Here is a 27,909-nt window from a genome sequence, read left to right on the forward strand (position 1 = left end):
ATATATATATATATATATATATGTATATATAGTATAGTGCCTTTGCAATAATGTACCAATGTGTGTATTTGTTGTATTGTATTGTTGAAATACATTGTTCACATGATATACATGTGAAATATTGTTGAAAACATCTTGATGACTTATTAAACCAAAATTATTTATTAGTCAGAAGAAAGACAAAAACGCGAACTATATGTTAAACCTCTACCAGACAAATATTTTAAGTAAAACCGAAGATATTTGTAGTTTTATAAAAGGGGCAGTTTTCATTGCTCGTCGAGTTCGAAAACCGCAGCATTCATCTCAGAGCCATGCCTATTTCACACAGATTCCTTAATAAACGTAAGAGTTTTATATGTCACAAGAAAGATAGAAATATAAGCTTCATTCTAAATACCTTACCATGGGCATATTTAAATTTAAAGCGAAGATACATGTACTTTTATAATAGCCGAGCTTTGACCCCAGACAGATTGATCGACCGAGCAACTCTCTCAGAACAATGTTTATTTCAAGTGAATATGTTAATAAACATATATGTTTTAAATGTCTCAAAAAAGGCAGACATATAAGCTTCACTTTAAACACTTTACCATAGACATATTTAAAGTTCTAATGAAGATACATGTATTTTAAAAATTACGGAGCTCCCACCCCGTACAGACTGAACGACAGAGCAACTCTCTCTCAGATCAATGTTTATTTCACGTAAATTCGTTAATAAACGCAAATGTTTTATATGTCTTAAGCAAGATAGAAATAAGAGCTTCATTTTAAATACATTACAATAGACATATTTATAGCTCAAGTGAAGATACATATGTTTTTATAGTAGCGCTCAGTATAGCTTGTCGGGCATGGAGTGCAGACGCCTACGCACTTGCCGATATATTGTATAATTAACAAAGATACGCTAATAAAGCCTAAAATCTTATATGCCTCCAGAAAGACCGAGATTTGAACATTATTATGATTGCACCAAATGAAATATATCATGTTCGAGAACAAAGATATATCAATTTTAAATTAAGTTTCGACTCCTGCTCGGGCGAGAGAGAGGGGGCGACTCTCGCCCCATCTATTGGAGATTCTGTCCACTAAAGACCCAAAGCTACTCAAACCCTCCTAGCATTATTTAAGTAATGAAGTAATATGGTATATTTACTATAATGTGGGTGCTGAATGCAGAACATGAGAAAACATATATTTACTCCAAACTAATATAATTTCATTATGAAATAAGTTGCATCAAAGGAAGTCGACGGTCCAAGCATCAATGTTGTGGAGCGACTTATCCAAGACATATCGTTGTTTGGTAAGTGTTTGTTGGCATATCCAGTTGTCGCACTTCTCTGCACAAATTATCACAAATTTAAATTATAATGTTAACAAGTAGAATACGTATTTTTAATAAAATCTAACATAACTAGCCAGAAAACATTTAACATTTATTAAAAAATATATGTTTGGAAGTTAAATCGACTTCATAGGACAATAGTTTTGTTATATGGGTGCCGAGTCTGTCCTGTCTGTGGTTGCAGTTTATAGAATTCCTAACACTGATGTGTCCGAATTCAACTCAAACCTTAGAAATCTAATACTTGATAACAGACTGAACAAAAACTACCTAATTATCGCAGGGGACTTTAATATTGACCTCTGCGAGCCAGAACACCCTACTGCTGTTCGGTCCGTCTAATTACCACAAGCTACCACAAACTACACAAACTTCAGAAAGCTTCCTGGCAATACGTTAGTAATGAATAAATATGATATATTTACTCATTATAATGTTGGTGCTGAATGTACAACACGAAAAAACATAATTTTAATCTGAAAAAGTATCTTTTTATAAAGAAATTAGACGAAAATAAAAAGCTGGTGACGCCAAAGCAAGTCGACGATCCAAGCTTCGGTTAGGTTAGGTTAGGTTTGGTTAAGTTAGGTTAGGTTAAGTTAGGTTAGGTTAGGATAGGTTAGGTTAGGTTAGGTTAGGTCAGCCTAACTTAATATATCATATTTATTCATTACTAACGTATTGCCAGGAAGCTTTCTGAAGTTTGTGTAGTTTGTGGTAGCTTGTGGTAATTAGACGGACCCCTGCTGTTAGCTTCCTCAACTGTATGAATTCCTGCTTCCTCATACCCTTAATCACTAAACCTACTAGAATCACTGATAGCACTGCCACGACTCTAGATCACATCTGGACAAACATAACCTCTCCGCTTACTTCAGGTATAATCACCGATCGCACTACAGACCATTACCCCACATTTCTCTTAACTAACATTACCAAACCACCTCTTGAATCAAGAGAGATACGTTTTAGACTGCACAATGAAACTGCTATAGACAATTTTATAACTGCTGCTGATAATGTCAACTGGGAGTCCGAGTTAGGTAACATAGAGGACATCAACCTAGCAGTGCAATCTTTTCTTCAAAAAACTCTTAGCCTTTATAATACCCACTGTCCTTTACTTACAAAACAAGTCACAACCAAAAGGCTCAAAAATCCCTGGCTTACAAAGAGAATACTTAAATCTATTAACAAAAAACATGACCTTGAGAAGAAGTATAGGTTAGGAATTGTCTCCAAAGAATTCTCAAAGAATTACTCATTATTGCCTTAGCATTATGCAGCGATAGTGGAGTGTTACAGAGGCACATAATGGGCTCAGGGACTGAGCCCCACAATTCATATAGCCAAGGAAGTTATAATCTTGATAAGCTAGTTACAAAAGTCAATGCACATTGTCACATCAACAATGGGCTCGAGACCGACCACAAGTACAGTTTATAATTTAAGCAACTGCATATATGGAGGGCTAGTGTCACAATTGATATGTTTATCCTACACATAACCCCCTCTCCCCCATCCAGCGGTGGATAGGTTACAATCAAGTCGTTTTTTGCGTTTTATTCAGAGATTTATTGGGTGAGGAAAGATATTCATATTTTAAAGAAGGCTTCTTGGCTGATGCTCTCCATTGATGGAAAATATGCAACCTTTTGAAAATCAATGTTAGTTTGATCTAGATATTGTAATTAACGAAAGTATTTATGTCATCTGAAAGGTAGAAATATAGGCTACATTTAAAATACTTTGTCATAAATATAACTGAAGTGAAAACGAAGATATATGCGTTTTGATAGTTACTTGATGGCTAGCTCTGAGAGTGTGAAGCCCTGCACACCAGCCAATAAATTGTATAATTAGTTTCCATATATTTTAATTAATCTTAAAAATCTATATGTTAGAAGAAAGGTAGATGTAGCCGTTAATGTGACAACATTTAAAAATATATATCTCTTAAGTTAAAGAAATAATATCACCTTATCGCCGGTGTCCGGACACATGAAAACTACCTAGGTATCAGGTAGGGAGAGAGGTACAGTCTTTAACATGGTTGGGAAGGTCATTCCACATTCTGGGCCCCTTGATTTGTAGAGCATTTCTAGTTTGATTAAGTCGTACTCTAGGAATATCAAAACTGTATTTATTTCTGGTGTGGTGCTCATGGGTTCTGTTACAACCTTCTATGAAGCTTTTGAGATCAGGATTGGCATTATAGTTTAGCGTTTTATATATGTATAATACACATGAGAGAATGTGCAGTGACTTAATGTCTAACATATTCAGAGATTTGAGTAGGGGTACCGAGTGATGTCTGGGGCCAGAGTTGGATATTGTCCTAATAGCAGCTTTGTGTTGAGTAATTAGAGGACGTAAGTGATTTTGGGTAGTAGAGCCCCAAGCACAAATACCATAGTTGAGATATGGATAGATAAGGGAGTAATAGAGAGTCACCAGGGCAGGGCGTGGTACATAATATCTGATCTTAGAAAGAATGCCCACAGTTTTTGAAACTTTTTTGGATATATTTAGAATGTGTCCCTGGAAATTCAGCTTGTGGTCAATGAGAATGCCAAAGAATTTGCCATCTAATTTGTTACAAATTTGGGTATTGTTTATTTTGAGATTTATTTGAATAGAGGATTTATTGCCAAACAGAATATAGAAAGTTTTGTCAATGTTAAAGGTGAGTTTGTTGGCAGTTAGCCAAAGATTGACTTTATTTAGCTCAGTATTTACTGTGGCATTTACAGCAAGGGGGTCAGGACTGGAGTAAATGAAGGTTGTGTCGTCAGCAAATAGAATTGGTTTGAGGTGTTGGGAGGCATTTGGAAGGTCATTAATGTAGATGAGAAAGAGGAGAGGGCCAAGTATGCTGCCCTGAGGAACACCAATGTTGATGGGTAGGGTGGGAGAAATTGTATTATTCACAGAAAGATATTGGAGCCTGTCAGTAAGGTAGGATTTGAGGTATTATAGGGAGTGTCCTCTGACTCCATAATGATGTAATTTAAGAAGAAGGTTTTGGTGGTTGACAGTATCAAAAGCTTTACGCAGGTCCACAAATAACCCAACAGGGAACTCCTTTTTATCAAGAGCTGTATGAATCGAGTTAAGCATACTAATAAGTGCATCGTTAGTGCTTGTTTTGGATCTGAAGCCATATTGGCAAGGGCTAAGTATATTGAGTTTGGCTAGATATGAGTAAAGCTGCTTATAGATTAGTTTTTCAAAATTTTTTGACAAGTTTGGCAGGATTGATATAGGTCTGTAGTTGTTAACATCTGTGAGATCACCACATTTGTGGACAGGCGTTACTCTCGCTTTTTTTTAGAATATCTGGAAAGGTTTGGAGTTCAAGTGACTTATTGAAGAGCAAAGCAATAGCAGGGGCTAAAGATCTGGAGGCTTTTTTGTAAATTAAAGTTGGTATCTCCTCAAGGGCACCAGACTTGGTTTTAAGGGAAAGGATTATCTCATTGACGTCAGTGGAGTTAATAGGCTTTAGGTACAGAGACTGTGGATAGTTACCTGTAAGATAGTCCTTAATGTCAGTACTGGAAGATGGAATATCATTTGCAAGGGATGAACCAATGGAAGAGAAGAACCTATTGAACTCAATAGCAGAATCAGAGGCTGAAAGCTGACCATCGTTATTAGACAGGAGAGTCGGTTTGTTATTTAAAAATTTCTTTGATCCCAATATTTGTGAAATTGTGCTCCAAGTTTGTTTAATGTTGCTCTTTATTTGGGTAAATTTATCTTCGTAGTATTTAGTTTTGGCTCGTCTAATTAACTTAGATAGCAATAATGAGTAATTCTTTGAGAATTCTTTGGAGACAATTCCTAACCTATACTTCTTCTCAAGGTCATGTTTTTTGTTAATAGATTTAAGTATTCCCTTTGTAAGCCAGGGATTTTTGAGCCTTTTGGTTGTGATTTGTTTTGTAAGTAAAGAACAGTGGGTATTATAAAGGCTAAGAGATTTTTGAAGAAAAGATTGCACTGCTAGGTTGATGTCCTCTATGTTACCTAACTCGGACTCCCAGTTGACATTATCAGCAGCAGTTATAAAATTGTCTATAGCAGTTTCATTGTGCAGTCTAAAACGTATCTCTCTTGACTCAAGAGGTGGTTTGGTAATGTTAGTTAAGAGAAATGTGGGGTAATGGTCTGTAGTGCTATCGGTGATTATACCTGAAGTAAGCGGAGAGGTTATGTTTGTCCAGATGTGATCTAGAGTCGTGGCAGTGCTATCAGTGATTCTAGTAGGTCTAGTGATTAAGGGTATGAGGAAGCAGGAATTCATACAGTTGAGGAAGCTAACAGCAGTAGGGTGTTCTGGCTCGCAGAGGTCAATATTAAAGTCCCCTTCGATAATTAGGTGGTTTTTGTTCAGTCTGTTATCAAGTATTAGATTTCTAAGGTTTGAGTTGAATTCGGACACATCAGTGTTAGGAATTCTATAAACTGCACCCACAGACAGGACAGACTCGGCACCCATATAACAAAACTATTGTCCTATGAAGTCGATTTAACTTCCAAACATATATTTTTTAATAAATGTTAAATGTTTTCTGGCTAGTTATGTTAGATTTTATTAAAAATACGTATTCTACTTGTTAACATTATAAATTAAATTTGTGATAATTTGTGCAGAGAAGTGCGACAACTGGATATGCCAACAAACACTTACCAAACAACGATATATCTTGGATAAGTCGCTCCACAGCATTGATGCTTGGACCGTCGACTTCCTTTGATGCAACTTATTTCATAATGAAATTATATTAGTTTGGAGTAAATATATGTTTTCTCATGTTCTGCATTCAGCACCCACATTATAGTAAATATACCATATTACTTCATTACTTAAATAATGCTAGGAGGGTTTGAGTAGCTTTGGGTCTTTAGTGGACAGAATCTCCAATAGATGGTGCGAGAGTCGCCCCCTCTCTCTCGCCCGAGCAAGAGTCGAAACTTAATTTAAAATTGATATATCTTTGTTCTCGAACATGATATATTTCATTTGGTGCAATCATAATAATGTTCATATCTCGGTCTTTCTGGAGGCATATAAGATTTTAGGCTTTATTAGCGTATCTTTGTTAATTATACAATATATCGGCAAGTGCGTAGGCGTCTGCACTCCATGCCCGACAAGCTACTGAGCGCTACTATAAAAACATATGTATCTTCACTTGAGCTATAAATATGTCTATTGTAATGTATTTAAAATGAAGCTCTTATTTCTATCTTGCTTAAGACATATAAAACATTTGTGTTTATTAACGAATTTACATGAAATAAACATTGATCTGAGAGAGAGTTGCTCTGTCGTTCAGTCTGTATGGGGTGGGAGCTCCGTAATTTTTAAAATACATGTATCTTCATTAGAACTTTAAATATGTCTATGGTAAAGTGTTTAAAGTGAAGCTTATATGTCTGCCTTTCTTGAGACATTTAAAACATATATGTTTATTAACGAATTCACTTGAAATAAACATTGTTCTGAGAGAGAGTTGCTCGGTCGATCAATCTGTCGGGGGTCAAAGCTCGGCTATTATAAAAGTACACGTATCTTCGCTTTAAATTTAAATATGCCCATGGTAAGGTATTTAGAATGAAGCTTATATTTCTATCTTTCTTGTGACATATAAAACTCTTACGTTTATTAAGGAATCTGTGTGAAATAGGCATGGTTCTGAGATGAATGCTGCGGTTTTCGAGCTCGACGAGCAATGAAAACTGCCCCTTTTATAAAACTACAAATATCTTCGGTTTTACTTAAAATATTTGTCTGGTAGAGGTTTAACATATAGTTCGCGTTTTTGTCTTTCTTCTGACTAATAAATAATTTTGGTTTAATAAGTCATCAAGATGTTTTCAACAATATTTCACATGTATTTCACGTGAACAATGTATTTCAACAATACAATACAACAAATACACACATTGGTACATTATTGCAAAGGCACTCTACTATATATATATATATATATATATATATGTATATATATATATATATATATATATATATATATATATATATATATATATATATGTATATATATATATTATATATATATATATATATATATATATATATATATATATATATATATATGTATATATTTATATATATATATATATATATATATATATTTACACATATATATATATATATATATATATATATATATATATATATATATATATATATATATATGTATATATATATATATATGTATATATATATATATATATATATATATATATATGTATATATATATATATATATATATATATATATATATATATATATATATATAAATTGTTGCAAGTCGAGCAACAAATATTTTACATTGAACAACAAATGAGATTGGAAAAGCAGTATTGCCACCTCTGCTATACAGAAAAAAATAGACCCCAGACACACCCTATGGGTAGTAATGGACCCCCATACCTACACTATGAGGGGTAGTGGACAGTAGTAGGGGGTAAGCGCCACAGAGGAATTTTTATTTTTTTGGAAAATTCCCGTGTAGCGCTTCGGGGGTTTCAGGTGAATTTGGCTATTCACAGATTTTAGAAGTAAAGAATTCTTATGAGTGAGTAATTTCTGAGATTATAGAATTTTGTTAAAGTTCTTATAATGAAAAATAATGTCATACGAGTTTGTTAAAGTTCTTATGATGAAAATAATTTCCGAGACTTTAGAAGTTTGTTAAAGTTCTTATCATGAAATAATGTCATACGAGTTTTGTTAAAAGTTCTTATTTGTTTCATACTTAGAAACTAGTATATTGCTATATATCTGAATCATTTCACTACATCCCCCGCTCGTACCTCACACCCCCTCCCTCCCCCCCCCTTACCTCACAATCTCTCGCGTCACCTGTATTTACCTTACGCCGGCCAGCCAGACGCCGCGTGCAGGTCACCTCGGTAATCTTATCTTATCTTCTCCATAATATCTGGACCGTCCCTCTCCTTCATATTGTTCATTCATAGTTCCTTTTCATTAAACTATTCAGTTTTACATATATAAACAAAGTCAGGGACTAGCTCACGTTCCCACCTTAGTTTTACTAATACATCTTCTTTAGTATCCAATCATTTTCTTCGAGATTTAAAACACAGCTATTTCAAACGTATTAAAATACAATAATTTGGTATCGAGCTCCAGCTCCTATCCCCGCCTTAGTCCCCTGTCGTATAATGAATACTAACAGTCCAATCCCTCTAAAATTTAAAAATAATCATATTTCAAACGTAGTTCAATACAGTAATTTAGTTACCGAGCTCCAGCTCTTGTCCTCCACCTTAGTTCCCTCGCACATCTTCGTTAATACCTATTCAAATTCCCCTAAATTTCTACCCTCTGTATTTCAGACATAGTTTAGTAAATGCAAACAGTTACCGAACTCTAGCTCTTATCCTCCGCCTTAGCTCTCTCTCGTATCTTCGTTAATATCTAATCAAATTCCCTGAAATTTCTACCCTCTGTATTTCAGACGTAGTTTAGTAAATCCAAACAATTATCAAACTCTAGCTCTTGCCCCAGCTTAGTTCATTTGTACAAGATCGTTAGTAACAGACCAATTTTCCCCGAAATTTAATAAGCAGACATACTTAAAAGTTAGTAAATAAGATCAAAACAGTTATTGAGCTTCAGCTCTCGTCCCCCAACTTAGTTCTCTCTCGTATATTTGTAAATAACCCATCAATTTCACTGAAATTTTTACCCTCAGTATTTCAGACATAGTAAATATAATGTAAAAAATTATAAAACTCTAACTCTTGTCCTCTGTCCAAGTTCACTCCTGTAAATTCATTACTATCAGTCCAAATCCCCCTGAGATTTAAACACCCAACTACATTTTCAGACATAGTAAATAAAAACCAGTTCAGTTATCAAGTTTCAACTCTTGTCCCCCCAGCTTAGTTCATTTTGTACAAGTTCTTTATTTTCCAACTAAATCACCCCGAGATTTAAGATCACCAAATTTCTAACGTAGTAAAATTAATCTGGACATTAGCCAAGCTCCAATTCCTCAGTCTTAGATCATCGAACATAATTATATCCGATCAAGCCCCTCTCCAGCCTATCTGTTTATCAGAGTAATCACCTTACCATTCTCATCCCCAACGTATCCAAACCTTCAATAATCATACTGTATTTGCATATTTTCTCTATATTCAGCTGTGTTCTTCACATTTTTTTTCCATGTTTTCTGTGTTCATTCCATGTTCTAAAAATGTTCACAGCATGCTCAGTTCAATTTTTTTCACCTGTTTTTCTCATTTTTTCTGTTTTCTACCATTTTCCCCGTATGTTCACTATGTTCTTTGTCATGTTTTCATGTACATCATATGTTCTCTGTATAACTTTTATACTCAATATTCATGTTCTCAATGCTCTTAGCTTGTTCTTCACATGTTCAGTGTTCATTCTTTGTATTCCCTATGTTCCTTATCATGTCTTCATATTCTCTATAAGTTCATATTCCCTGCATGTTCACTCTATTCATCAACTTTTTCTTACATGTTTTCTGTGTTCACCGTATGTTCACTGTGTTCATTCCCCTACTTAACCTCAATTTTTTATGTTCTTTGTTTCTTTAAACCAATTTGTTTCTTCCATTCACTAACTAGTTCTTTGTCAAATAATATTATACTGCATTACAGTTCCCTCAACAATTTTAGTCACCAAGTTTTTATTTGCAAAACTATGTCAAAGTAATTCTCGTAGTCAACTTAATAGTTCTACCAACCCCGTTCTTAAACAAATCTACACTTTATTCAGTTCCAAATTTACAAAGACAAACCTTTCTCGTAACTTCTTAAGTAAAAATCTTTCGCCAATCAACTAAAACATAGTCTCTTTCCTCATTTCTCAACTAAACTTATTATCCAATCAACCAAAAATTGTCAAAGGAATCTTTCCAACACTGTTCATAACTAAACTTATTCCCTAGTCATCAGAAAATAACCGTGTTCTTCATGTTTCATTGTCATTTCATAACTAAAATTATCCATCAATCAACAGAAAAAGTCATATTCATTATTGTTCCTAACTAAAATTATGTTTTCGTCAAGTAAGAAAATATAGTCAAAGATATCTATCATCGTCGTTCTTAACTGACATTTATACTTTGTGGAGCACTAAAATAGTCACTGTCGTCATATTTTTTTCTTTGTCTTTCCTCAACTAAAATAGTCAAATGTAACTTTTTCAACACTTTCGTAACTAAAATTATATGCCACTAAGTAAGAAAAATAGTCAAATGTAACTTTTCAGCACTTTCGTAAAAATTATATGTCGTTAAGTAAGAAAAATAGTCAAAGGTGCTCTCCGTAACACCAAAGTTACTCTTCGAGATAACAAAAGACACTCTCAAACACTCAAAAATTTACTCGCATCCTCAAAGTTATTCTCAGAGTCATCAAAAAGTTAATCTCAGTCATCAAAATGCTATTCTCTAAGTAGCCTTTCATTCATCAGAGAAACTTTCTAAGACATCTTCGTTCATTAAAGTTAATCTCAGAGGCATAAAAGTTATTCTCAGAGTCATCAAAAAGTTAATCTCAGTCATCAAAATGCTATTCTCTAAGTAACCTTTCGTTCATCAGAGAATCTTTCTAAGACATCTTCGTTCATTAAAGTTAATCTCAGAGGCATAAAAGTTTTTCTCAGAGCTATCAAACTTATTCTCGATGCCATCAAAAAGTATTTTCTCGTTCATCAAAGTTAATCTCAGAGTTAACAAAGGTAATCTCTAACTCACTTTCGTTCAACATATTAATTCTCTAAGTCCTCGAAGTTATTCTCTAAGACAACAAAGGTATTCTCTAAGACAACAAAGTCATTCTCAGAGCTATCAAACTTGTTCTCAAAGTCATCAAAGTTATTCCAAGAGCTAACAAAAGTTATTCTCAGACACATTAAAGTTATTCTCTGAGGCATGAAAGTTATTCTCTAAGTAACCTTTTCGTTCATCAGAGAAACTTTCTAAGACATCTTCGTTCATTAAAGTTAATCTCAGAGGCATAAAAGTTATTCTCAGAGCTATCAAAATTATTCTCGATGCCATCAAAAGTATTTTTTCGTTCATCAAAGTTAATCTCAGAGTTATCAAAGATAATCTCTAACTCACTTTCGTTCAACATATTAATTCTCTAAGTCCTCAAAGTTCTTCTCTAAGACAACAAAGTTATTCTCTAAGACAAAGTCTTTCTCAGAGCTATCAAACTTGTTCTCAAAGTCATCAAAGTTATTCCAAGAGACGTCAAAGTTAATCTAAGACATCATCTTTCATCAAAGATATTCTCTCTAAGCCATCAATGTTCTTCTCTAAGACATAAAAGTTATTCTCTATGTCATCAAAAAGTTATTCTCTGAGCTAACAAAATACTACTCATGTTCTCAAAGACATTCTCAAAGTCATCAAAGTTATTCTAAGAGCTATCAAACTTGTTCTCAAAGTCATCAAAGTAATTCACAGAGTCATCAAAATTATTCTCTAACTCACTTTTGTTCTTTTAAGTTAATTTCTATGTTATAAAAGTTATTCTCAGAGACATCTAAAGTTAATCTTGCTCATCAAAGTTGTTCTCTAAGACATAAAAGTTTTTCTCAGAGTCATCAAAAGTTGTTCTCTAAGACATCAATGTTGCTATCTAAGACATCAAAGATGTTCTCTAAATCATAAAAGTTAATCTTTAAGTCACCTTCGTTCATTAGAGAAACTTTCCAATCCATATTCGTTGACCAAAGTTATTCTCAGAGTCATCAAAGTGATCTCTAATTCACCTTCGTTCTCCAAAAAGTTGTTCTCTAAGACACCTTCGTTCATCAAAGAAACTCTCCTTCTTCCATCATGTTATTCTTTAAGACATCTTCAGTCATAAAATTTATCTCCAAAATGTAACTAGTTCAGCTTTTCATACCAAACCTGCACTTCTGTTAAAATATATTTTCTTAGTCACTTTACCCTAAAACTGTTCTCTGAACTACACTATTCAAACCTACGTAACCTATCCTCTCCACCCAATGTTACTTAGTTAACGTAATGTTCCTAAACCTAACTTTACCTATCCTAACTTGACTTACCTTTACCTTACCTATCTTACCTAACTTAACCTGCATAACCTAACTTTACCTATCCTAACATAACTTACCTTTACCTTACCTATCTTACCTAACTTTACCTATCTTACCTAACTTAACCTTCATAACCTAACTTTACCTATCCTAACATAACTTACCTTACCTTACCTATCTTACCTAACTTTACCTATCCTAACATAACTTACCTTACCTTACCTATCATACCTAACTTACCTACATTTACCTAACTTAACCTGCTTAACTTAACTTTACCTATCCTAACTTAACTTACCTAACTTATCCTGCTTTACCTAACTTACCTTACCTAACTTAACCTGCTTAACCTAACTTACATAATTTAACCTAACTTATCCTGCTTAACCTAACTTATCCTGCTTAACCAAACTTACCTTACCTTACTTAACTTAACCTGCTTAACCTAACTTACATAACTTAACCTAACTTTACCTATCCTAACTTAACTTACCTAACTTATCCTGCTTAACCTAACTTACCTACATTACCTAACTTAACCTGCTTAACCTAACTTACATAATTTAACCTAACTTATCCTGCTTAAACTAACTTACATAATTTAACCTAACTTATCCTGCTTAACCTAACTTATCCTGCTTAACCTAACTTATCCTGCTTAACCTAACTTATCCTGCTTAACCAAACTTACCTTACCTTACCTAACTTAACCTGCTTAACCTAACTTACATAACTTAACCTAACTTTACCTATCCTAACTTAACTTACCTAACTTATCCTGCTTAACCTAACTTACCTACCTTACCTAACTTAACCTGCTTAACCTAACTTACATAACTTAACCTAACTTACCTTACTTAACCTAACTTACCTACATTACCTAACTTAACCTAACTTACATAATTTAACCTAACTTACCTTACCTTACCTTACCTAACTTAACCTGCTTATCCTAACTTACATAATTTAACCTGCTTAACCTAACTTACATAATTTAACCTGCTTAACCTAACTTACATAACTTAACCTAACTTATATAATTTATCTTACCTATCCTAACGTAACCTAACTTGCTTTACCTAACTGAATCTTACATTCCCAAACTGATGTATCCTAACTTATCTAGTCCAACCAGACATGATCTAACTTACATAATTATTCCTGCTTGTCTTTTTGTGTTTCGTCAATCATTGTCTCATATTCATTTACTCATTTCAAGGGTTAATTTCTCAAATGGACATTTTAGCATTTCAAGTGTAATTTGTTTAAGATTGGGTGTTTAACCATTTCAAAGGATTTTTGTTATATATGGGAATTTACTCGTTTCAAGGCCAAATTTCTCAAATGGTCATTTTTGCAGATCAAGGGTTATTTGTTAAAGTTCCTCAAGTTGCTCATAAGTTGTATTTATTATGTTTGTTATCATTTATTCTTATTCCCCAACCCCTTAACCTAACCTCTTGTAATCTTAGTGTACTTAGTAGGTTCTATCATATGTTCTTATTCCCCAACCCTTTAACCTAACCTTTCAGATGTAGTTTATTGTGTTTTTGACGTATTTGTTGAATATATTATCCTTTTCCTAACCTTTCAGATGTAGTTTTGTTTCTCCTTTTTGTATATTTTTACCCAAACCCACCATCCCACTTAACCTTCTTTCCTTCTTTTACTTTGTTTTCACATATAAGTTCATTCTTTATCTTAGTAATAATAAAATTACAATAGTAAAGAATCAGATCTACTAAGACTTGAAATTGAGAAAAAACAAGAGAGCAAGGGAGTGAAAGCATGAAAAGAGGAGAAAAGAGTAAGAGAGAGGGGGAGGAAGAGCATGGGAGCACTAAGACTTGAATTTGAGAAAAAGAAAACTAAGTGAATGAGAGAGTGATGGTGAGAGAATGGGAGCATTAAGACTTGAATTTGAGAAACAAGAGAGCATTTGAGCAAATGAATGAGAGAGAGGGGGGAGGAAGAGAGAGAATAAGGGAGAAAGATAGAAAAGGGGGGTTAGAAGGAGTAGGAGAAACAAAGTAAAAGAAGGAAAGAAGGTTAAGTGGGATGGTGGGTTTGGGTAAAAATATACAAAAAGGAGAAACAAAACTACATCTGAAAGGTTAGGAAAAGGATAATATATTCAACAAATACGTCAAAAACACAATAAACTACATCTGAAAGGTTAGGTTAAAGGGTTGGGGAATAAGAACATATGATAGAACCTACTAAATACACTAAGATTACAAGAGGTTAGGTTAAGGGGTTGGGGAATAAGAATAAATGATAACAAACATAATAAATACAACTTATGAGCAACTTGAGGAACTTTAACAAATAACCCTTGATCTGCAAAAATGACCATTTGAGAAATTTGGCCTTGAAACCAGTAAATTCCCATATATAACAAAAATCCTTTGAAATGGTTAAACACCCAATCTTAAACAAATAACACTTGAAATGCAAAAATGTCCATTTGAGAAATTAACCCTTGAAATGAGTAAATGAATATGAGACAATGATTGATGAAACACAAAAAGACAAGCAGGAATAATTATGTAAGTTAGATCATGTCTGGTTGGACTAGATAAGTTAGGATACATCAGTTTGGGAATGTAAGATTCAGTTAGGTAAAGCAAGTTAGGTTACGTTAGGATAGGTAAGATAAATTATATAAGTTAGGTTAAGTTATGTAAGTTAGGTTAAGCAGGTTAAATTATGTAAGTTAGGTTAAGCAGGTTAAATTATGTAAGTTAGGATAAGCAGGTTAAGTTAGGTAAGGTAAGGTAAGTTAGGTTAAATTATGTAAGTTAGGTTAAGTTAGGTAATGTATGTAAGTTAGGTTAAGTAAGGTAAGTTAGGTTAAGTTATGTAAGTTAGGTTAAGCAGGATAAGTTAGGTTAAATTATGTAAGTTAGGTTAAGCAGGATAAGTTAGGTTAAATTATGTAAGTTAGGTTAAGCAGGTTAAGTTAGGTAATGTAGGTAAGTTAGGTTAAGCAGGATAAGTTAGGTAAGTTAAGTTAGGATAGGTAAAGTTAGGTTAAGTTATGTAAGTTAGGTTAAGCAGATTAAGTTAGGTAAGGTAAGGTAAGTTTGGTTAAGCAGGATAAGTTAGGTTAAATTATGTAAGTTAGGTTAAGCAGGTTAAGTTAGGTAAGGTAAGTTAGGTAAAGCAGGATAAGTTAGGTAAGTTAAGTTAGGATAGGTAAAGTATCTTTACATTTACCTAACTTAAGCAGGTTAAGTTAGGTAAATGTAGGTAAGTTAGGTTAGGTAAGTCAGGTATGATAGGTAAGGTAAGGTAAGTTATGTTAGGATAGGTAAAGTTAGGTAAGATAGGTAAGGTAAGGTAAGTTATGTTAGGATAGGTAAAGTTAGGTTATGAAGGTTAAGTTAGGTAAGATAGGTAAAGTTAGGTAAGATAGGTAAGGTAAAGGTAAGTTATGTTAGGATAGGTAAAGTTAGGTTATGCAGGTTAAGTTAGGTAAGATAGGTAAGGTAAAGGTAAGTCAAGTTAGGATAGGTAAAGTTAGGTTTAGGAACGTTACATTAACTAAGTAACATTGGGTGGAGAGGATAGGTTACGTAGGTTTGAATAGTGTAGTTCAGAGAACAGTTTTAGGGTAAAGTGACTAAGAAAATATATTTTAACAGAAGTGCAGGTTTGGTATGAAAAGCTGAACTAGTTACATTTTGGAGATAAATTTTATGACTGAAGATGTCTTAAAGAATAACATGATGGAAGAAGGAGAGTTTCTTTGATGAACGAAGGTGTCTTAGAGAACAACTTTTTGGAGAACGAAGGTGAATTAGAGATCACTTTGATGACTCTGAGAATAACTTTGGTCAACGAATATGGATTGGAAAGTTTCTCTAATGAACGAAGGTGACTTAAAGATTAACTTTTATGATTTAGAGAATATCTTTGATGTCTTAGATAGCAACATTGATGTCTTAGAGAACAACTTTTGATGACTCTGAGAAAAACTTTTATGTCTTAGAGAACAACTTTGATGAGCAAGATTAACTTTAGATGTCTCTGAGAATAACTTTTATAACATAGAAATTAACTTTAATGAACAAAAGAGAGTTAGAGAATAATTTTGATGACTCTGTGAATTACTTTGATGACTTTGAGAACAAGTTTGATAGCTCTTAGAATAACTTTGATGACTTTGAGAATGTCTTTGAGAACATGAGTAGTATTTTGTTAGCTTAGAGAATAGCTTTTTGATGACATAGAGAATAACTTTTATGTCTTAGAGAAGAACATTGATGGCTTAGAGAGAATATCTTTGATGAAAGATGATGTCTTAGATTAACTTTGACGTCTCTTGGAATAACTTTGATGACTTTGAGAACAAGTTTGATAGCTCTGAGAAAGACTTTGTTGTCTTAGAGAATAACTTTGTTGTCTTAGAGAATAACTTTGAGGACTTAGAGAATTAATAGGTTGAACGAAAGTGAGTTAGAGATTATCTTTGATAACTCTGAGATTAACTTTGATGAACGAAAAAATACTTTTGATGGCATCAAGAATAATTTTGATAGCTCTGAGAATAACTTTTATGCCTCTGAGATTAACTTTAATGAACGAAGATGTCTTAGAAAGTTTCTCTGACGAACGAAAAGGTTACTTAGAGAATAACTTTTATGTCTCTGAGAATAACTTTCATGCCTCAGAGAATAACTTTTATGTGTCTGAGAATAACTTTTGTTAGCTCTTGGAATAACTTTGATGACTTTGAGAACAAGTTTGATAGCTCTGAGAAAGACTTTGTTGTCTTAGAGAATACCTTTGTTGTCTTAGAGAATAACTTTGAGGACTTAGAGATTTAATATGTTGAACGAAAGTGAGTTAGAGATTACCTTTGTTAACTCTGAGATTAACTTTGATGAACGAGAAAATACTTTTTGATGGCATCAAGAATAAGTTTGATAGTTCTGAGAAAAACTTTTATGCCTCTGAGATTAACTTTAATGAACGAAGATGTCTTAGAAAGATTCTCTGATGAACGAAAGGTTACTTAGAGAATAGCATTTTGATGACTGAGATTAACTTTTTGATGACTCTGAGAATAACTTTTATGCCTCTGAGATTAACTTTAATGAACGAAGATGTCTTAGAAAGTTTCTCTGATGAATGAAAGGCTACTTAGAGAATAGCATTTTGATGACTGAGATTAACTTTTTGATGACTCTGAGAATAACTTTGAGGATGCGAGTAAATTTTTGAGTGTTTGAGAGTGTCTTTTGTTATCTCGAAGAGAAACTTTGGTGTTACGGAGAGCACCTTTGACTATTTTTCTTACTTAACGACATATAATTATTACGAAAGTGCTGATAAAGTTACATTTGACTATTTTTCTTACTTAGTGGCATATAATTTTAGTTACGAAAGTGTTGAAAAAGTTACATATGACTATTTTAGTTGAGGAAAGACAAAGAAAAAAAATATGACGACAGTGACTATTTTAGTGCTCCACAAAGTATAAATGTCAGTTAAGAACGACGATGATAGATATCTTTGACTATATTTTCTTACTTGACGAAAACATAATTTTAGTTAGGAACAATAATGAATATGACTTTTTCTGTTGATTGATGGATAATTTTAGTTATGAAATGACAATGAAACATGAAGAACACGGTTATTTTCTGATGACTAGGGAATAAGTTTAGTTATGAACAGTTTTGGAAAGATTCCTTTGACAATTTTTGGTTGATTGAATAATAAGTTTAGTTGAGAAATGAGGAAAGAGACTATGTTTTAGTTGATTGGCGAAAGATTTTTACTTAAGAAGTTACGAGAAAGGTTTGTCTTTGTAAATTTGGAACTGAATAAAGTGTAGATTTGTTTAAGAACGGGGTTGGTAGAACTATTAAGTTGACTACGAGAATTACTTTGACATAGTTTTGCAAATAAAAACTTGGTGACTAAAATTGTTGAGGGAACTGTAATGCAGTATAATATTATTTGACAAAGAACTAGTTAGTGAATGGAAGAAACAAATTGGTTTAAAGAAACAAAGAACATAAAAAATTGAGGTTAAGTAGGGGAATGAACACAGTGAACATACGGTGAACACAGAAAACATGTAAGAAAAAGTTGATGAATAGAGTGAACATGCAGGGAATATGAACTTATAGAGAATATGAAGACATGATAAGGAACATAGGGAATACAAAGAATGAACACTGAACATGTGAAGAACAAGCTAAGAACATTGAGAACATGAATATTGAGTATAAAAGTTATACAGAGAACATATGATGTACATGAAAAACATGACAAAGAACATAGTGAATATACGGGGAAAGCAGTAAAAAAAATTTGAACTGAGCATGCTGTGAACATTTGTAGAACATGGAATGAACACAGAAAACATGGAAAAAATGTGAAGAATAAGCTAAGAACATTGAGAACATGAATAATGAGTAGAAAAGTTATACGGAGAACATATGATGTACATGAAAACATGACAAAGAACATAGTGAACATACGGGGGAAAATGGTAGAAAAAATTTGAACTGATCATGCTGTGAACATTTGTAGAACATGGAATGAACGCAGAAAACACGGAAAAAATGTGAAGAACACAGGTGAATATAGTGAAAATATGCAAATACAGTATAATTATTGAAGGTTTGGATACGTTGGGGATGAGAAGGGTAAGGTAATTACTCTGATAAACAGATAGGCTGGAGAGGGACTTGATCGGATATATTTATGTTCGATGATCTAAGACAGAGGAAATTGAGCTTGGCTAATGCCCTGACTAATTTTTACTACGTTAGAAATAAGGCGATCTTAAATCTCAGGTGATTTAGTTGGAAATAAAGAACTTGTACAAAATGAACTAAGCTGGGGGGACAAGAGTTGAAACTTGATAACTGAACTGGTTTTTATTTACTATGTCTGAAAATGTAGTTGGGTGTTTAAATCTCAGGGGGATTTGGACTGATAGTAATGAATTTACAGGAGTGAACTTGGACAGAGGACGAGAGCTAGAGTTTTATAATTGTTTACATCATAGTTACTATGTCTGAAATACAGAGGGTAAAAATTTCAGGGGAATTGATGGGTTATTTACAAATATACGAGAGAGAACTAAGGTGGGGGACGAGAGCTGGAGATCGTTAACTGTTTTGATCTTATTTACGGTGTCTGAAATACAGAGGGTAAAAATTTCAGGGAAATTGATGGGTTATTTACAAAGATACGAAAGAGAACTAAGGTGGGGACGAGAGCTGGAGCTCGATAACTGTTTTGATCTTATTTACGGTGTCTGAAATACAGAAGGTAAAAATTTCAGGGAAATTGATAGGATAATACTGAAGACCCAAGAGAGATAAGGCAGAGGATAAGAGCTAGAGCTCAGTAACTGACTTTTTTTTTTTTTTTTTTTCTTTTTTTTTGAGATATATACAATAGTTGTTACATTCATGTACAGCCACTAGTATGCGTAGCGTTTCGGGCAGGTCCCTGGAATACGATCCCCTGCCGCGAAGAATCGTTTTTTCATCCAAGTACACATTTTACTGTTGCGTTAAACAGAGGCTACAGTTAAGGAATTGCGCCCAGTAAATCCTCCCCGGCCAGGATACGAACCCATGACATAGCGCTCGCGGAACGCCAGGCGAGTGTCTTACCACTACACCACAGAGACAATAAATAGACAGTAAAGACAGTAAATAAGAGACACTTGATCTTATTAACTATGTCTGAAATACAGAGGGTAGAAATTTCAGGAATTTGATTAGATATTAACGAAGATACGAGAGAGAGCTAAGGCGGAGGATAAGAGCTAGAGTTCGGTAACTGTTTGCATTTACTAAACTATGTCTGAAATACAGAGGGTAGAAATTTAGGGGAATTTGAATAGGTATTAACGAAGATGTGCGGGGGAACTAAGGTGGAGGACAAGAGCTGGAGCTCGGTAACTAAATTACTGTATTGAACTACGTTTGAAATATGATTATTTAAAAATTTTAAAGGGATTGGACTGTTAGTATTCATTATACGACAGGGGACTAAGGCGGGGATAGGAGCTGGAGCTTGATACCAAATTATTGTATTTTAATACGTTTGAAATAGCTGTGTTTTAAATCTCGAAGAAAATAATTGGATACTAAAGAAGATGTATTAGTAAAACTAAGGTGGGAACGTGAGCTAGTCCCTGACTTTGTTTATATATGTAAAACTGAATAGTTTAATGAAAAGGAACTATGAATGAACAATATGAAGGAGAGAGAGAGAGAGAGAGAGAGAGGGACGGTCCAGATATTATGGAGAAGATAAGATAAGATAAGATAAGAGGTGACCTGCATGCAGCGTCTGGCTGACCGGCGTAAGGTAAATACAGGTGACGCGAGAGATTGTGAGGTAAGGGGGGAGGGAGGGGGTGTGAGGTAAGGGGGGGGAGGGAGGGGGTGTGAGGTACGAGCGGGGATGTAGTGAAATGATTCAGATATATAGCAATATACTAGTTTCTAAGTAAGAAACAAATAAGAACTTTTAACAAAACTCGTATGACATTATTTCATGATAAGAACTTTAACAAACTTCTAAAGTCTCGGAAATTATTTTCATCATAAGAACTTTAATAAACTCGTATGACATTATTTTTCATTATAAGAACTTTAACAACTTCTAAAATCTGTGACTGACAAAATTTACCTGAAAACCCTGGCTCATAAACACGAATTTGAATTTCTCCCATAAGAACTTTAACAAACTTCTAAGTCTCAGAAATTATTTTCATCATAAGAACTTTAACAACTTCCAAAATCTGCGACACAAAATTTACCTGAAAATCCTCACTCCCAGACACGAATTTCCCCGAAAACAAAAATTCGTCTGTGACTCGTACGACTCACAGGGGAATTTCCAAATTCACCTGAAACCCCCACGACTCACAGACGAATTTTCTCCCAGAAAAAAAAATTCGTCTGTGAGTCTTACCCCCTACTACTGTGGACCCCATAATAACACTATGGGCGGTACCTTGAGGTTACCTTGAGGTGTTTCCGGGGCTTAGCGTCCCCGCGGCCCGGTTGTCGACCAGGCCTCCTGGTTGCCGGACTGATCAACCAGGCTGTTGGACGCGGCTGCTCGCAGCCTGACGTATGAGTCACAGCCTGGTTGATCAGGTATCCTTTGGAGGTGCTTATCCAGTTCTCTCTTGAACACTGTGAGGGGTCGGCCAGTTATGCCCCTTATGTGTAGTGGAAGCGTGTTGAACAGTCTCGGACCTCTGATGTTGATAGAGTTCTCTCTCAGAGTACCAGTTGCACCTCTGTTTTTCAACGGAGGTATTCTGCACATCCTGCCATGTCTTCTGGTCTCATGTGATGTTATTTCTGTGTGCAGGTTTGGGACCAGCCCCTCTAATATTTTCCACGTGTAAATTATTATGTACCTCTCCCGCCTGCGCTCAAGGGAGTACAGTTTTAGGCTCTTTAGTCGGTCCCAATAGTTTAGATGTTTTACTGAGTGGATTCTAGCAGTAAAGGATCTCTGCACGCTTTCCAGGTCAGCAATTTCTCCAGCTTTGAAAGGTGCTGTCATTGTGCAGCAGTACTCTACTCTAGAGAGCACAAGCGTTTTGAAAAGTATCATCATCGGTATAGCATCTCTAGTGTGAAAAGTTCTTGTTATCCAACCTGTCATTTTTCTTGCAGTTGTGACGGCTACTTTATTGTGTTCTTTAAAGGTAAGGTCTTCCGACATGAGTACACCCAGATCCTTTACATTGCCTTTTCGTTCTATGTTATGATTTGCCTGAGTTTTGTACGTGGTTTCCGTTTTTATATTTTCATTTTTTCCATAGCGCATGAGCTGGAACTTATCTTCGTTAAACACCATATTATTTTCTGTAGCCCATAGAAAGACCTGATCTACATCTGACTGGAGGTTCGCCGTGTCCTCTATGTTGCCTACTCTCATGAAGATCCTAGTGTCATCTGCAAAGGATGATACAGTGCTATAGGTTGTGTTCTTGTCTATGTCCGAAATGAGGATGAGAAAAAGTACTGGAGCATGCACAGTACCCTGGGGGACTGAGCTCTTCACGGTTGATGGGCTGGATTTTATTTTGTTGACTATTACACATTGGGTTCTGTTGGTCAGGAAATTGTAGATCCATCTGCCTATTTTTCCGGTAATTCCTTTTGAACGCATTTTATGTGCAATAACACCATGGTCACATTTATCAAAAGCTTTTGCGAAATCTGTGTAAATTACATCCGCGTTATGTTTGTCTTCCATAGCATCTAATGCCATATCATAGTGGTCCAGCAACTGTGACAGGCAAGAGCGCCCTGATCTGAAACCATGTTGTCCGGGGTTATGGAGTTGCTGTGATTCCATGTATTTTGTGATTTTACTTCTTAGCACTCTCTCAAAAATTTTTATGATGTGCGATGTTAGCGCTATCGGTCTGTAATTTTTTGCCTCTGCCTTATTTCCTCCTTTATGAAGTGGTGCTATCTCTGCTGTTTTTAGTATATCAGGAATAACGCCAGTATCTAGGCTTTGTCTCCACAGAATGTGGAGGGCCTGCGATAGTGTTTTTTTACAGTTCTTTATGAATATAGAGTTCCAAGAATCCGGGCCTGGTGCAGAGTGCATGGGCATACTGTTTATGCCTTCTTCAAAATCCAGTGGGGATAGGGTGACGTCTGATATATGATCTGATGTTGGTATCGTATCCATGAAAAATTCATTTGGGTTATCAATCTTTAGTGTGTTTAATGGCTTGCTGAAGCAACCCGTTCTCACACAAGACAGCACATATATGACTTAATGCTTAAAGTCAATATGTTGAATATGATTTAGTACATATGTGATATATTTCCAGTTACCTTTTTTACCAAGGCCCAAACTCTTCCTCACGTACCAATTTACGTGTCACAGTACCCGTCCATAGAGTTAAGAACAGCGGCCGCCAGAGTTAAGACCATTGGCCGCCAGAGTAAAGAACAGCGGCCGCCTAGTGTTAAGAACAGTGGCGGCCAGAGTTAAGAACATTGGCCGCCATAATTATGAACAGTGGCCGCCATTGTTAAGAACAGTGGCCGCAAAAGTTAAGAACAGCGGCAGCCAGAGTTAAGTACAGTTACCGCCAGAGTTAAGACCATTGGCCGCCAGAGGTAAGAACAGTGCAACCCGTTCTCACACAAGACAGCACATATATGACTTAATGCTTAAAGTCAATATGTTGAATATGATTTAGTACATATGTGATATATTTCCAGTTACCTTTTTTACCAAGGCCCGCCACTGTTCTTAACACTAGGCGGCCGCTGTTCTTTACTCTGGCGGCCAATGGTCTTAACTCTGGCGGCCGCTGTTCTTAACTCTATGGACGGGTACTGTGACACGTAAATTGGTACGTGAGGAAGAGTTTGGGCCTTGGTAAAAAAGGTAACTGGAAATATATCACATATGTACTAAATCATATTCAACATATTGACTTTAAGCATTAAGTCATATATGTGCTGTCTTGTGTGAGAACGGGTTGCACTGTTCTTACCTCTGGCGGCCAATGGTCTTAACTCTGGCGGTAACTGTACTTAACTCTGGCTGCCACTGTTCTTAACTTTTGCGGCCACTGTTCTTAACAATGGCGGCCACTGTTCATAATTATGGCGGCCAATGTTCTTAACTCTGGCCGCCACTGTTCTTAACACTAGGTGGCCGCTGTTCTTTACTCTGGCGGCCAATGGTCTTAACTCTGGCGGCCGCTGTTCTTAACTCTATGGACGGGTACTGTGACACGTAAATTGGTATGTGAGGAAGAGTTTGGGCCTTGGTAAAAAAGGTAACTGGAAATATATCACATATGTACTAAATCATATTCAACATATTGACTTTAAGCATTAAGTCATATATGTGCTGTCTTGTGTGAGAACGGGTTGCACTGTTCTTACCTCTGGCGGCCAATGGTCTTAACTCTGGCGGTAACTGTACTTAACTCTGGCTGCCGCTGTTCTTAACTTTTGCGGCCACTGTTCTTAACAATGGCGGCCACTGTTCATAATTATGGTGGCCAATGTTCTTAACTCTGGCCGCCACTGTTCTTAACACTAGGCGGCCGCTGTTCTTTACTCTGGCGGCCAATGGTCTTAACTCTGGCGGCCGCTGTTCTTAACTCTATGGACGGGTACTGTGACACGTAAATTGGTACGTGAGGAAGAGTTTGGGCCTTGGTAAAAAAGGTAACTGGAAATATATCACATATGTACTAAATCATATTCAACATATTGACTTTAAGCATTAAGTCATATATGTGCTGTCTTGTGTGAGAACGGGTTGCACTGTTCTTACCTCTGGCGGCCAATGGTCTTAACTCTGGCGGTAACTGTACTTAACTCTGGCTGCCGCTGTTCTTAACTTTTGCGGCCACTGTTCTTAACAATGGCGGCCACTGTTCATAATTATGGCGGCCAATGTTCTTAACTCTGGCCGCCGCTGTTCTTAATACTAGGCGGCCTCTGTTCTTTACTCTGGCGGCCAATGGTCTTAACTCTGGCGGCCGCTGTTCTTAACTCTAGCGTCCGCCGTTCTTAACTTTGGCGGCCGCTGTTCTTAACTCTGGCGCCCGCTGTTCCTAACTCTGGCGGCCGCTGTTCTTATCTCTGGCGTCCGCTGTTCCTTACTCTGGCGGCCGCTGTTCTTAACTCTGGCGTCCGCTGTTTTTAACTCTGCGTCCGCTGTTCTTAACTCTGGTGGCCGCTGTTCTTAACTCTGGCGGCCGCGTTCTTAACTCTGGCGTTCGCTGTTCTTAACTCTGGCGGCCGCTGTTTTTAAGTCTTGCAGCCACTGTTCTTAACTCTGGCGTCCACTCTTCTTAACTCTGGCGGCCAATGGTCTTAACTCTGGCGTCCGCTGTTCTTAACACTGACGGCCACTATTCTTAACGCTTGTGGCCGCTGTTCTTATCTCTGGCGGTATATGGTCTTAACTCTGGCGGCCGCTGTTCATAACTCTGGCGGCCACTGTTCTTAAGTCTTGCGCCCACTGTTCTTACCTCTGGCGGCCAATGGCCTTAAATCTGGCAGCCGCTGTTCTTAACTCTTGCTGCCGCTGTTCTTAACTCCTGCGGCCGCTGTTCTTAACTCTGGCTGCCGCTGTTCTTAACTCCTGCGGCCGCTGTTCTTAACTCTGGCGGCCGCTGTTCTAACTCTAGCGTTAGCTGGTCGGCCGAGCGGACAGCACGCTGTACTTATGATCCTGTGGTCCTGGGTTCGATCCCAGGCACCGGCGAGGAACAATGGACAGACTTTCTTTCACCCTATGTCCCTGTTACCTAGCTAGTAAAATAGGTACCTGAGTGTTAGTCAGCTGTCACAAGCTGCTTAATGGGGGTCGAGGCCTGATCGAGGACCGGGCCGCGGGGACACTAGAAAGCCCCGAAATCATTTCAAGGTAACCTCCACTGTTCTTAACTCTGGCGGCCGCTGTTCTTAATTCTTGCAGCCACTGTTCCTAACTCTGGCGTCCACTGCTCTTAACTCTGGCGTCCACTGTTCTTAACTCTTGCGGCCAATGGTCTTAACTCTGGCGGCCGCTGTTCTTAAGTCTTGCAGCCACTGTTCTTAACTCTGGCGTCCACTATTCTTAACTCTGGTGGCCGCTGTTCTTAAGTCTTGCGGCCACTGTTCTTAACTCTGGCGGCCGCTGTTCTTAACTCTGGCGGCCACTGTTCATAACTCTGGCGACAACTGTTCTTATCTCTGGCGGCCACTGTTCTTAACTCTGGCGGCCGCTGTTCTTAACTCTGGCGTCCGCTGTTCTTAACTCTAATGCTCCTGTTCTTAACTCTGGCGGCCGCTGTTCTTAACTCTGGCGGCCACTGTTCTTAACTCTGGCAGCCACTGTTCTTAACTCTGGCGGCCACTGTTCTTAACTCTGGCGGTCACTGTTCTTAACTCTGGCGGCCACTGTTCTTAACTCTGGCAGCCACTCTTCTTAACTATGGCGGCCACTGTTCTTAACTCTGGCGGCCACTCTTCCTAACTCTGGCGGCCACTGTTCTTAACTCTGGCGGCCACTGTTCTTAACTCTGGCGGTTACTGTTCTTAACTCTCGCGGCCACTGTTCTGTACTCTCGCGGCCACTGTTCTTAACTCTGGCGGCCTCTGTTTTTAACTCTGGCGGCCAATGTTCTTAATTCTGGCGGCCACTGTTCTTAACTCTGGCGGCCACTTTTCTTTACTCTGGCGCCCACTGTTTTTAACTCTGGCGGCCACTGTTCTTAACTTTGGCGGCCACTGTTCTTAACTCTGGCGGCCACTCACCTCTGTAGTTCGTATCACGTGATCCAGCCAAAACATGATTATTGCCTTGTAAGGTTCAAATTAATGTTTCACACAGGTTCTTGTAGCCATGATAAATGATCAAATATCATCCAATTTTTAATACCACAGTTAAACAGACGGTTTATTGAGATTATCCTCGTGGAAATGTTAAACATGTTTGCACATTGTAGTTACAACAAAAATAATACTGACTGTTTCAGCGAAAGTGTTGGAGACAGTGTGAAGGAGAGTATGCATTATTGCTACAGAGGATCAGGGAGGGAAATACTGCAGAACTTTTGGGAAACATCCTCCTGGTGAGTGACGGCCACCAGCAGGACCACACTGGCAGGACTCTCCTCCACTGGGCGGTGGAGCTCGGCCTGGCCCGGATGGTGGTGGTCCTCCTGAAAGTGTGCCGGGTGTACCCACACGTCCTGACCTGGGTTGGGGAGACCCCTGCTGACCTGGCACAACGGGCCGGTCATCTCCAGGTCATCAACACTCTCCCCAGTTACCACAGGTCCAAGGTTAGTTATGTGTTAATGTTGGTAAACAGATGTCTTAACCCTTGTCAGTATTCACCACGACTGGTGACTGTTAAACCTGCACGACTTGGGCTTGGTGATGACGCCCATGTCATATAAATTACCGCGGGCGTCAATTTATATGACGTGGGCGAGGATTACTAATTCCTCAGAGCTTCAATAGTATTCAGGGGAAAGTTTAAAACTCCAGCATGGTAGCAGCAGTTGCCTATGGACTCTTTGCTTATTATGACTACTCGATAGTCCAGTCGGTAGAGCTTCGGCCTCACATGCGTGGGGTCCACGGTTTAAGTCTCCGACAGCCCAGGTGAATGAAATATTTATTTCCAACATTAGTCGTTTAAATGATAATTTTAATTTAAGTATCATTATTATTGAGAAAATCCACAGGAGCCGTGATGAGGATTCGAACCTATGCGCTGTGCATTGCGGCTCCTACGAATTTTCTCATTGATGCAGTCACGTTAGTGTGGTTACTCTCTGTGTATTATTATTATAATTAAGGCCACCTCCATATTTTTATACTTCAGCCCAAAACGAAGTCATAATTATAGTAAACTCTCAGTGTATATACACCGGGAAGTTGGGTATACATCT

General features: G+C 36.8%; 1 protein-coding gene across 5 annotated transcripts in view; it reads left to right on the forward strand.

The window, feature by feature from the left end:
• Positions 1–27,909, forward strand: part of LOC123749951 (serine/threonine-protein phosphatase 6 regulatory ankyrin repeat subunit C-like) — a 253,678-nt gene that overhangs the window by 161,507 nt on the left and 64,262 nt on the right. For all 5 annotated transcript variants that reach the window (XM_069329043.1, XM_069329055.1, XM_069329036.1 and 2 more), the window contains one exon: positions 26,986–27,294. In XM_069329043.1, coding sequence (XP_069185144.1) covers positions 26,986–27,294 — 309 coding nt within the window. The remainder of the gene's footprint in view (positions 1–26,985; positions 27,295–27,909) is intronic.

This window comes from Procambarus clarkii, chromosome 3 (assembly GCF_040958095.1).
Source record: "Procambarus clarkii isolate CNS0578487 chromosome 3, FALCON_Pclarkii_2.0, whole genome shotgun sequence".
Lineage (NCBI taxonomy): Eukaryota > Metazoa > Arthropoda > Malacostraca > Decapoda > Cambaridae > Procambarus > Procambarus clarkii.